The sequence below is a fragment of the Talpa occidentalis genome, unplaced genomic scaffold, assembly GCF_014898055.3.
Source record: "Talpa occidentalis isolate TD23 unplaced genomic scaffold, MPIMG_talOcc4v2.1 talOcc4.10, whole genome shotgun sequence".
Lineage (NCBI taxonomy): Eukaryota > Metazoa > Chordata > Mammalia > Eulipotyphla > Talpidae > Talpa > Talpa occidentalis.
In genome coordinates, this window is record NW_023600993.1 from 30,233,805 (window position 1) to 30,246,282 (window position 12,478).

Consider the following 12,478-nt stretch of genomic DNA (forward strand, 5'->3'; position numbering starts at 1 on the left):
ATTACCATATGATTTTATTGTATAATGATAGTAATAGTCAAACAGAGAAGAAATAAGTGGTATTACTTTACCCCTTGTTGCCTGCAGTCTGAGGGTAAGCAAGAGGAAATAGAGTCCAGGATCCAAGGGGGGAGGCTGGACCTAGCCTGAAGCATCACAGCTCCCCCATTAACACAGAAGGGAAGGAGGAGCATGTGGGGGGCAGATGTGGTAAGCAGGAGCCTACAGATGGTCTTATCTGATGGCTCCTACTTCCTTGGTGAAATAGGAAGCAACATTATCAGCCGAGGGTGGCTGAGGGAGGAAGTGTTACATATTAAAAGGGAGTAGAGAAAGTGTGAAAAGATTGTAAATGTAAAGGCCCACTTGATAATAATTGTCAAGAATTTAAACCGATACCAATCATCATGGTTTTGTAATTGTTCCCCTACTTCTCAAAGCAGCATAGAGGTGCTTGGTGCAAATGCAGAGAAGGTGAGGAGTTGGGTTTCCCCCAGTTGAATAGCCAGGTGAGCACATCAGAGAGAGGAGAAATGGGCAAGGGAGATGAGAGGGCATGTGTGACATCAAGAATCTTAACCAGGACCTTGAGCTTCCAGGGTGACTCTGGAATCTTAGCCAGGACCGGAGAGAAGGAGAATGTGAGGAAGGTGATGACAGTGCAAGGTGGTAAGATTGATCCTTGGAGGTTCTAGTGGAGTCAGTTGCAAAGAACTATTAGTGGAAATATATGCAGTAGACAGATATGAGATGATGCTCAAAGAATGAGGGACTTAGAATTGAAATTTTGGTGATGATGGAATTATTAGTAGTGACAAAGCTAAGGTATGGCCATGAAATTGGTGATTGAAATGAGGTGGAGGACAAGGTCTTTGCAGGCAGTGACCTCCAGGACCTTCTGTTCCTGTGTCAGGGTGCTGGTGACTTGTCTACATAAATACTGAGGCCACCAAGAATGGTGACTCTGGTAGAAAAACAGCGAGTCAGGAACCAAAAACCTTAGTGAGTGAAGGGACAGGAGGATGCAGGAGCAGCACATACCAGGAGCAAGAAACATTTAGGGAAGAAGAGGGAAGTGCAGTGAGAAGTAGAGGTTGCCTGCTCACCTCCAGCCCCAGATAAGAATCAAAACAAGAAACAGCTACTCATCACTCCTGTATAGCCGCAGAAAAACAAAACATGATTGTTGCTGCAATGTGGTCACCACATTGCCTTCTCTATTGACTTATTCTGTGTGGTTAAGTAAGTTACTGCATCTCTCAGGGCCTCAGTTTCCCAGTCCAGTGTCTACAAGGAACCAACATTCTATGCGAGTCACTTGAAATCTCCTCAGTGCAGTGTCTTAGTTAAAGACCTGAAGACCTGACTTTCTGGCTAATGCATGGAATGGAAAATCAATACTGATACAGTACCAGGGTTAGAGGGGACTTAATGGGGGAGCTGTAGTTTGGGGAGATACACATTCCATCTCCAACACTTACCAGGTTAGAGTAAAGCCGATTTATTTAGCCCCTCCAAACCCCAGCTTCTCTACCTGTGACATCATTATATTTCATTCCTACCTTAAAAGGCTTTGTAAGTTTTAAAAATATTGTATGTAAAGGCCTACATGTAATTGTAAAATTGGAGTTAACATGGTAGTTGCTACTGATAGAAGTAAGAGTAACATGAGTCGCTGTTATTGGAATTTCTTTATTCAACTTTGATCATTCTGTAAACCAGACAAGGCGATCTGGCCCGGGAATGAATACTCAATGCAATGTCCATTATCAGTGGACTTGAGAGCACCAAGCCCAGCGCTAATGTTGGGAAACCCTGGAGAGGCTGTTCCAATCAATACAGTAACATTTGCTTTGTCCTCGAGCCTCACGCCCATGTTGACACAAGTTGCCATTAGGGGACAGTGATGAGCCCTGGCAGAGGTAATGGGCTGGAAGAAGGCGGCAGCAAGCTGTAGTTGACACTTGAGAAGATAGTGTTTTAATCAATTGCAGGTTGTCGTTAATGTCTGGGTGAAGATCGGGTGGCGGTCAGGTGCATTATCACACTTGAACACTCCCTGGGTCACAGCCTGGGCTTTGATCAATAAGGAAATTACTATTGAGGTCTCATAATGTCTCATGGGCCTTACCAGCAAGTGGGCCACCAGCAGGAATTGTACTGCATGATTCATACCACAAATACCCTTTTCTCTAAGTGGGAGGGAGTCACACAAACCCAACTGACGAAGATGATGGATCATCACTGAGGTTGAGTGACAGCTCTGCCCCTGAAATTCTGACTTGCAATGATTCTTTTCCTTTCTGGAAGATTGAAACAAAAAGAGCTGACTCGCTTTAGGGCCTGGCTGTGTGTATGGTGGCAAGATTCCCTAATGTCCTCCACTTTGTGTCTAGTCTGAGCAGAGTGCCAGCAGAGGGTCATGTACACCCTGTGGCTTGTCCACATAAGAGAACACTGTGTAGTCCTAAATAATGGTACCATGTCCCCTGTCATAGACCAAGAAATATAGACCACAAAATATCAAGTGAAAAGGACAAGATGCCAAGCTGTATACACAGGAGTGGTCCATGTATGTAAGGGGCAAAATGTACACACACTGAAGTAGGGGAGGGTACACAGGAAAAGATTCACAGCCCATCCTAGCACAGGATTCTCTCAACAGGGCTACAGAATGATGACAAAAACTTCCAGTTCTGGGCATGGGGGAGGTGGAGAAAGGGGTGATGAATATTTGTCATTTCCTTCTTTATGACTCCCTGTGCTCTCCATGTTTTATTCCTTAAACACAAGTTTGTACAATTTTAAATGTGAAAAAAAAAAGGGACAGTCACTAACAGGTACTATAGCATTTTTTTTTTTTTTGCAACAGCTTTTTTAAAATGGCAATTTCTACAAATCTAACAGTAGGGGAAAATCAAAGCAAACAGTGCATCGGTACAATGCAATATTAACCAGCCCTGAGGCTGTGGGAGAGACTGCTGCGCTGTGGTGAAGTGGAGCAGGCAGCTGGCTCCTTCCTGGACAGCACCCAGTTCTTTCCTTCCGACACAAGGGCTGAAAGGTTAAGGACTATCTGAGGGGCAGGGGCTCCTCTAAGGGCCTGGCTTCTGATAGGCTGAGGGCTCTGCTGTGGCTTCTGTTTCTGTGTCCTGGCGACCGTGCCTGGCTAGCTCTACCGGCAGCCCCGCTCCATCCAGTGCGAGATCCGTGAGAACTAACCTTTGGAAACAAACCTCTTAAAATTAAAATATATGTAGGGGAAACGTTTATTACTGGGATTTTTTTTCTTTCTTAAAGGCACAAAGTACTATTGACAGCATTGTTGACAAAGGGAAAAGAACTTACACAGAAAAAGACCAAAAGGCAAGGCAAGCACAGCGTGATGGTCGTTGTCCTTGGGAACCAACGTCCCATCCTGGGAGGGCATCTCCCTTTTATGTTTCTGTGTTTTTCAAAATTTCTCCAATGTGAATACGTGTTATTGATAATGTTGAAAACCTTGTAAAAAGAGCAACCGTCTCTGGGTCTTCTCCATAGACATGCAGAGGATTTTGTGGGTTCCTCACTTGGATTTGTGTGTGTCAACATATCTTCCTCGTTTCCCTAGTTAATATTGACTTTCGTGAACTAGCTTGTTTTCCAGATAGCTTCCTATCTTCAAATCCTCCCTCTGAGATTAAATAATAAACCATGGTAACGGTCACGGTCATCAGAATAACCACCACAATATAAGAATACGAGTGGAGACCCGTGACCCAGGTTGGATAACTTGCTGGTTTATTCTGCACCCTGCTTCTCTGGATGAAGCAAATTTGGGTTCTTTTCCATCTGGAGCTGTGAAACGGTCAGATAATCAACAGAATCGCGTCAAGGCAGCAAAGAGAAAAGCACCTTCATCAGCAGATGCGATGGGGAGAGTTTGGAGGGCCGCCCTGCAGCTACAGCTTGCATCCATCCAGCCACCGTGACAGAGTGTCAGCGTACTGACAGTTCAAGGACCAGGAGGGCCTGCAGAGGGGAAGGGCAGGGGGAGTTAATGGAGGGGCTCCCGACAGTCAGAGCTGGGATCCCCAGACTCCAGAGCCCCCACGAGCTCACAGCCACATTCTCTGCGGGCTCTTGGAGCATTTGAGCCTGCGGCCCCTGCTGCAGGCATGTTCCCCAAATCTTTTGTGCCTCTCAACTCTTTCTCTCTTGCTTTCACCACCACCTCCTGACCTGATGCTCCCTGCGTCCTCTGCCTACCATCCCTTCCTCCATTTCTTTTCCGACATCCCACACTGTAAGATGGAGGAGGCTGAACGGAAAATGTGAAATCCTCCCCCTGACTTGCAAGCTAAGTAATGACTATTATTAACTTCTTAGAAGTGAGCTTCAAGCCCTGGGACTTGCCCAGGGTCATATGCTAAGTACTTGGCAGAAACCTGGATCTGAAATGGGAACGGCTTGTCCCCTAGACAGGGCTTTTTCCACCTTTCCATGCACCTGTTTATCATCCCACCTCCCCAAATTTTAGCACATCAACCCTGCCGAGACAGCTGGGTTGAGTTTCTCTAAGTTGTTTCCAGCCCCTGTGGCCTTCCCAGGACCCCAGGCCTCCTAACCCAAACTAGAAGCCGGGGCATCATGAGGCCAGCAGCAAGTCTATACACTCTTTTAGTTTGTCTCAACCTTCAGCTAGGCAGGCCTCCATGGGTCTTCTAAGGTAGGGGGTCCCACAGTTGAAGAAGGGCTGTGGCCTCCTACCCCTCATAGCTACAGAGCAGCAAGAAAAAGACATGCATTCATATTTTGCATTGCAGGCACTACAGAAGGGTGTTGGTCTCTTTCCTTCCTCTCTGCCCCAATGATGCAGTCACATGATCTGAGCTTTAGCTAAGGTATGGATGCTTATTAGCTTAATAAGCGTTCCTATCACTGGGGACCCTGAGTAAGTGAGAAGACCTTGATCAGCCTGGCCCAGCATATTTCATACAATAAAGATGATTTCAGCTCATTAGTGCTTATCCTTGATTGCCAGCCAAGCTTTCCAGTTAATTGGAAAGTTAGGACAATGTATGAAAGATATTTCACATACTCAGAAGACAGTTAGCATTAATAAGAGGACTCCTACTTTAAAATGCAATCTGTTCAATTAGTAAGGAGAATGGGTTGATGAGTAAGTGGTGTTGAAACCACTGACAAGCCACTTGAAAAAAACATAAAGTGGGTCTCTATCTAACTTCATACCAAAACAAATTCCAAGAAGATCAAAAATATAAGCACAAAGAAAATGAATCCCTACAAACTAATTTCTAGTATTTTAATGAAATTTTACTATAGGACTTTATTTGGACTAAGCACCATTCTAATATAGAGGAGAAAAGGGTTTAACTTCTTTACAAATGAACAAGGACATTTTATATAAACTTAGTAGTCACAAAAGATTGAAGAATTTCATTCTCTGAAAATATAAAATTCCTGCTTGATGAAAATACTACAAAACAGGGCCTCTCTGGTGGCGTAGGCGGTTGAGCACCACACTGTGAAGCTGTCTACAGCCTCTGAAGCGTGGGTTCAATCCAGGCCGGCCGGAGAGAATCCCACGTGGCGAAGCAGATCTCTCCTGTCTTGCCCGCTGCTCCCCTCAGCAGTGTATTTCGTCAGTCTGCCTGTTCTGTTCCCTGCTCTGTCTCTGGTGAATCCTTTCACCCTGCCTCGCATCTGGCCTGTACCCCGGTTCTTGTATAAATAAATCTTAAAAAAAAAAATACTACAAAACAAAGTCAAAATACAAATAACAAACATGAAAAGAGTAGTTAGCATAGATCTGATGGACAGTGATCTAAGCACTCTAATATATAAAGGGCATATATAAAATCAGTAATTAAAAAAAGAGTGTTATCATTCCAATAGAAAACTTGGCTAAGACTATGAATAAGCAGTTCACAACAAAGTCATGCAAAGATGCTCAACTTCCTTTGTAGTTTAAAAATGCAAAGAATGGAAGAATGGTATTACTTTGCAAATTTCAATTTCCAGGAACCACACAAATTTTAATGGTCCAGGCTGGTGAGTTGGAGAAACACAGACCCCCTCATAAGCGTGGCTGAAGGGGCTCCCTCCCCATGAGTAGGCAAGTTGAACTACATCTCTCTAATTTGAATGCAATTAGTAGATCCAGCAAATCCTCTGCAAGAGGTTTTCCTAAGGACACACTTGAAAGAACATGTAAGTTCAAAGAGCAAGATGCTCATCAGAGAATTGTTTGAAATACCAGCAGCAGCAATAAAAATGGGAACCTAAGTATTCATCAGAAGGGCCAGGCAGAAAATTGCTGGTTGCGTCCATGTAGCAAGGTACAAAGCAGCCACTACAGCTGCCACAGGAACTCTAGGGGATGATGTGCCAAGATTTGCAAGTTCTATTAATAAGTGAAAAAAGGAAGGAACAGATCAGAGTGTACTAGGGATTCCATGTGTACTTAAAAATATGTGTGTCTATTTCTCTATAGTTTATAAGATATATTAACATAATGATATCCAGAAGACTGCTAATAAGCTTATTTTTTATCTTTTCACTTTCAAGCACCTATGTTTTGTATTTTAAATGCAGACGTTTTATTTTTGGAAATAATGAATTAAAAAATTAAAAAGATTTTAAATGACTTCTAGGTAATGGCCCCAGAATGTCTTTCAACATGCAGGGGGCACTTTTTATTTGCCAAGAATAGAATAGATGCTCCAGTAGAGAGAGAAAAATCTCTGGTAGGACTGAGCTCCCAAAGATACAGAAACAGACAAAAAAGCTCTGACCTGAGAGGCACATACCCACATTGCAGATTCTGGATGGGATCTCACTGCCTACAGGGCTATGGGTGATGGCAGGAATGTGCTGAGTCTCCCACAGATAAGTCCTCCTGCAGGTCTTCCCTCCCCCACCGACGGACCCTGCTTGGAAGCCCTGTGTCAGCCCCCACAGGAGAACCAACAGCATCTTTTGGTCACCTTCTCTGTTGCTTTCTGGGTGACCCTTGCCTGCATCCCCACCTGCTGAGTAGCTTGGTGAGAGTTGAGGCTGGGACTATCCTGGAACCAGGGTCAATTCCAGTGCTGTGTTCCCTGGTAAATTATTCTCCCTATCTACACCTCTGTTTCCTGTTTTAAAAATAGGGATAAGAATACTCACTGCAGAGGGATTTGTGAGGATTAAATGATGATGTTTCTGTAAACAAAAAATCTACATTGCTACTTGACTGAAATAGTCAAGAAAATCATTAAAGGATTTCCTCTATTGTGAGATATCTTCTATTTAACATGCAAATCAGTGATTTATTAACTTTTGGGCAAAATAAACCTAATGTTAAGAACATTAAGATGTTCAACCTGGAACTGAGAAAATACGTGATTCTAGATCTAGCTGGATACTACAATGGCCAGAATCAACCGACTAGTCAATTGTGACTTGTGAGGCAGGCAAGGGTGAAAAAGGCAGAGAGAGGTGGAAAGTAGTGGTGAGTGTCTACTGGATGATGTGAACACCATGACAAATAGTATAAATGAAGGTGGCAGCAGCACACACTAAAAATGGAGGGTCTTCAGGGACTCCAATTGTTCCGTCTATGAGAAAGAACCAGATACACATATCAGAAAAATCTCCAAATTAAAAATTGAGTTAAAAGACTTCCATACCAAACTGTGTCCAGAGGGACATTTAAGAAGGGGGTCTAGCCATTACCCAAGTAACAGTGAACACAGACAAGAAGAAGTCACAAATCTGTCTGTTCGACAAGTACTGAATATGGTAAATTTGTCCTTTTTGCAAAGAACAATAAAATTGCTCATAGTATGTTCCCATAGCAGCACTAAAAAAAAAAAAAACCAAACTGAAAACTACCCAAACCCACTAATAGAAGAATGGATAAATTGTGGTATATCTATTAATATATAATGATAATATATAACATACAGCAATGAGAATGAACATATTATAACTATATCCAATAAAAACACATGTAATGTTGAATGAAAGAACATAGGGTCAACCACTTCTAAATTTTAGATTTTCCTAATCAAATATGTTCTTAAAGAAGAAACCAGAGTTGCAGTTACTTTCTGGCAACAAATATATAAAAATAGTGAAGACAGCTAATAATGTATGCAGAGTTCTTTCAAATCAATATGATATGATGACTGAATAAAAAAATAAAACAAAACAAGTAAAGAACTGTAACAGAGAAAACTCACAAAAATATATGAATACATAACAAACACAGGGGGAAACACTCTAGTGGGATTATATATAAAGCAAGAGAACATTAGACAAAAGTGTTACTCACTTTTCAAATGGTGGTAGTTTTATAACTGGCAAGTGCAGTACCATTTTACTAAACTTTGAATATAAGTAGAAATTGGTACAAGCTTTCTGGAGAGTCATTTCATTAATGTTCAGGAGATTCAAAAGGAAAAGTAGGAATTTATAGGAAATAAACAAATAGATACACACAGACTGTTTCAAGGATGCTCAGCTTGAATAACCCTAAACAAAATTTAAGGAGAAAAGAGGTTCAATTTAAGATAATTTTTCTGATAATTATTTCCTTCCTCCTGTGGCTTCAAGGTTGCAGAACTTCATGGTGTCTGCTACTTGACTTGGTAGTAGGACCCCACTGGTATGGGACTCAGAGGACCAGCAGACCAAGATGAAGATGAAACATAATGGGCAAAGGTCATTAAAAGAGGCTATTTTTTTTAAGATTTATTTATTTATGCATACAAGAATTGGGTACAGGCCAGAGGTGTGGGGGGTGAGAAGATTCACCAGAGACAGAGTGGGGAACAGAACAGGCTAATCTACTGAAATACACTGTGAGGGGAGCAGTGGGTGAGTCAGGAGAGATCTGCTGCGCCATGTGGGTAGCTCCCTGGCAGGATCAAACTTGCGCTGCAGAGGCTGCGGATAGCTTCATAGGTTGTGTTTTAACTCCTTGCGCCACCAGGGAGGCCCAATAGAGCCTATTTAAAAATGTACCACTTACCGGGGTCTCCCTGGTGGTGCAAGGGTTTAAGACGCAGACGATAAAGCTATTGGCAGCCACTGCAGCACCAAGTTAGATCCCTGGCCAGGGAGCTACTCACATGGCGCAGCAGACCTCTCCTCTCTCACCCGCTGCTCCCCTCGGCAGTGTATTTCAGTCAGTCTGCCTGTTCTGCTCCCCACTCTGTCTCTGGTGAATCCTCTCACACACCATACCCCTGCACCTCTAGCCTACACCCCAGCTCTTATATGCATAAATAAATAAAATAAATCTTTAAAATAAAAGAAAATAAAAATGTACCACTTACCATGCTCCCATCCCATCTTTTCCTTTTACAATTTTCTTGGCACATTCAATGGTCTTCTTTAAATCTGGATTCAGTAAATCTGTGGAGGAAATAAAGTGGAATGCTACCATACCACCACCTGGCAGCTAAGGCAGAGTGAGGTCAGGAAAGGTACAGGCATTCACATTAGAGAAACTTCCATGTGATTCCAAGAATAAATTTACCCAGAGATTTTTCTTGGCCAGCACTGGGAGGTATTATGTTGTGGTCATTTTTCACTAGACTTGTTTCTTTTTCATAATTCTTAAAATATTTTCATTACAAATGGATGTTTGGTGACTATTCTGTACTGAGCAATAGCGAAGCGGTGAAGATAGAAGGCCAAACATGATACATCATCAATCTCTGTCTTCATACAGTCTGCAGGCCAGATAAAGATTATCTAGACAATTGTAATGCAAAGAATGCTTGGAATAATGGGGGGAAGCAGCCTGATGTAGGAACTCTGAGTAGCAGCACCTAACTCAGTCTTGAAGAGTCTGGCAAGGGTTATTGGCCCAAGTGGCATGTAAGGGAGCAGGGAAGGAAAAGGAGTTGAGAGAGTCACGGGAGGGAAGTTGATGCAGGCAGAGAGAGCAGCATGGAAGTGGTGCCCCTAAGGAACCAACAGGTCTACACGTTCCACTTCCTCCTTCCACTCCCTCCTTGGAATGTGGAAGCCAAGGTCTCCCAGCTGGGTCTGCATAATACCCTCCCTTCTTGCCCATACTGCAATATCCCCTATCCCCAACGTAGTTGAGTTGTTTTTCCTTAAAACATGGCCCAGGGCCACCTGGTTGCCTATAAAACAGAACCCCAAATCCTTGACTTAGTCCAATTTTGCCCCAACACATCTTTCCACCTCTTTCTTCCTCTGTTGCTGTCCCCTGTGACTTACCATTCAAGTCAGGCCAAGGGCAAGAGACAACAGTGCCTACCCTAAGGATAGGAGCTCCACGCCTGATACCCTCAGCTTGAGGATCATATGCAGTTCCTCTTCCTGGACCCTGTTCGTGTTCCTTCCAAGCCTGGATCTACTCCAACAGGACAGTCCTGAAGAGCCTGCTCCACTCTTGTCAACTCAGACCTGAGTGCAATACAGTGGCCCCAGTGCCCAGCGTGACCCAGAGGGCAGGACATACCAGCGCATGACATGTGGCACAGGTTCTTGCCATGGTCACACCAGTCATTGTTGCGGATCTGAAAGAGGCCGAAGCCAGTGAAGTCACCATGCATGTTGTCGTAGACAGCAGTGGGGTTGAACTTGCTCTCGAAATAAGCCAGGCACACCCCTACGGAGGAACAGGTGGTGTGTGACTCCACAGAGGCCACGTGGGCGAGGGGCGGAGGGAAAAGAGATGAGGACAGAGGGGTCTACTCACAGTTTTCCAGCCTGTAGCCCTCAAAATAATGCAGCCCTCCTTCATAGAGTTTCTTAGCCACTGTGCAGCGCCCCATAACAGAAGTGCCACTTGGTGCCACCAGGTAGCCAAGGAGGGAGAGAAGCACAAACACCTTCATCTTCTGCAGGCCCCTGGCAACTCAGGGCAGCAGCAGGCAGGTGAGTAGGCAAATCACAGGTAATGCCTACTAAGATCACAGGGACAGTGGTTCCTCTGAAGAAAAAGAAGGGCACTGTGGGGTGGGGTGTTCAACTCAGTGTGTTCAGAAAAACGGGAGCTCCCTTGGCTTACCACAATGCCTTTTCCCAACCTATTTCTCTGTTTCATGTCACTGCAAAGCCAGGACGCAGGAGACCCTGCCTCTCCTCCTCCTCTTGCCCTATTTTCTAAGGAAATGGCTCTCTTGCAGGTCTATCCTTTCCTTCCAGCAAAACCTAATGGCTTCGCCTGGTTTTTTTACTCACTCATTTCTCTTTGACTGTAGATACAGATGCTCAAAACCTCACTTCCCCTTTATTGTGAAAGCAGAACATGTTTACTGAATGCATTTTAGAAAACAGAAAAAAGGAAAATTGGGCCCCACCTCTTGAGTACAAGCACTGAATCATTCCCATCATCGCTTCTATAATGGAATATATTCTCCATATATTAACCTTTCTGGAAACTTGTACCCAGATTGCGAAAAACAAGGCTCCACTGCACTTTTCTCTTGATGTCCACACCAGGAGAAAAATTCCACCACAGGTCCTTTACACCTGTTTTTTCTTCTGCCTGGAACATGAGTCCTTCAACTACCACATAGCTTGCTTTTTCTTGTCATGGCGTCAGCTAAAATGAGTTCCTCTCCTCAAAGAGGACATACCACCTACCACTATCCCATCACAGAAAATCATTCTTTTCTCCACAATTTAAGTCAATATCAGAAATTACCCCGCTCATCTATCTCCCGGGAATGCAGAAACCTGCTTTGTTTTGTTCCCCGCTTTGTCCCCCAAACTTAGAACCTGGTATGCAATCAGTGCTCCATGAATATTTGTTGAATGAATAAAAAAACAGAACTGTGGTTGAATAAACAATGAGTAAATTAGCTAAGTGTTTTCTGTGCTGGGTAACATCACACCCATCTCAGCTCCTGACCAACTCCACTGGCTTACCAATCCTGCAGCCCCTCGGTGCCTCCTCGGGCAGGGAAGTGGGGAGGAGCCACTGCAGCAATTGTGATTTTCCTTGCAGGAAAGTTGCTCTACCTATACTTAGCCCCTGGATTTTTCAGATGCCACTTTCTTGATAACCTATTTGCCTTCACCCAAGAGCTTCTAAACCGTGCCTTGCTCCATGGTCTCTCTTCTAGAATCTTTTCTATGACATCAGTTGCTATGCACCAGAATATTCTGAACAGGGAGACATATGTCACCATTGCATTTGAATTCATTTTCTTTGTTGTTGCAACAAGTCACCTCATACAGAAGCTTAAAAAACATGTATTCACTGTCTTTAGAATCTATAGGTCTGAAGTTGAACATGGCTCTCTGGCCTAAAAACAAAGTGTACACAAGGCCATGCTCCTTTTGAGGGACTCTAGGGAAGACTTCATTCCCTTGCTCATCTACTCCACGACAGATGAGTCTGTCATCTGGGCAGTTGGCAGAACAAAGTTTCCTGAGGCTATAGAACCGAAAGCCCTGCCTCTGGCTGGCTGTCAGTGGAGCACACTCCCAGGGGCCACTGACG

General features: G+C 43.8%; 1 protein-coding gene across 2 annotated transcripts; it reads right to left on the reverse strand.

Annotated features, from left to right (window-relative positions):
* Nucleotides 1-3,412: 3,412 nt before the first annotated feature.
* Nucleotides 3,413-12,090, reverse strand: LYZL4 (lysozyme like 4). 2 transcript variants are annotated; one of them, XM_037526832.2, is made up of 5 exons: nucleotides 11,902-12,090; nucleotides 10,727-10,960; nucleotides 10,487-10,636; nucleotides 9,327-9,405; nucleotides 3,413-4,011 (listed from the first exon to the last, which is right to left on the reverse strand). In XM_037526832.2, exons 2-5 carry the CDS (start codon nucleotides 10,863-10,865, stop codon nucleotides 3,942-3,944), a joined length of 438 nt encoding a protein of 145 aa, XP_037382729.1. In that variant the 5' UTR covers nucleotides 10,866-10,960; nucleotides 11,902-12,090; the 3' UTR covers nucleotides 3,413-3,941. The 2 variants fall into 2 exon arrangements, with proteins under 2 accessions (XP_037382729.1, XP_054549297.1); XM_054693322.1 differs by having other exon boundaries at nucleotides 10,727-10,979.
* Between the last annotated feature and the right edge of the window lie 388 nt (nucleotides 12,091-12,478).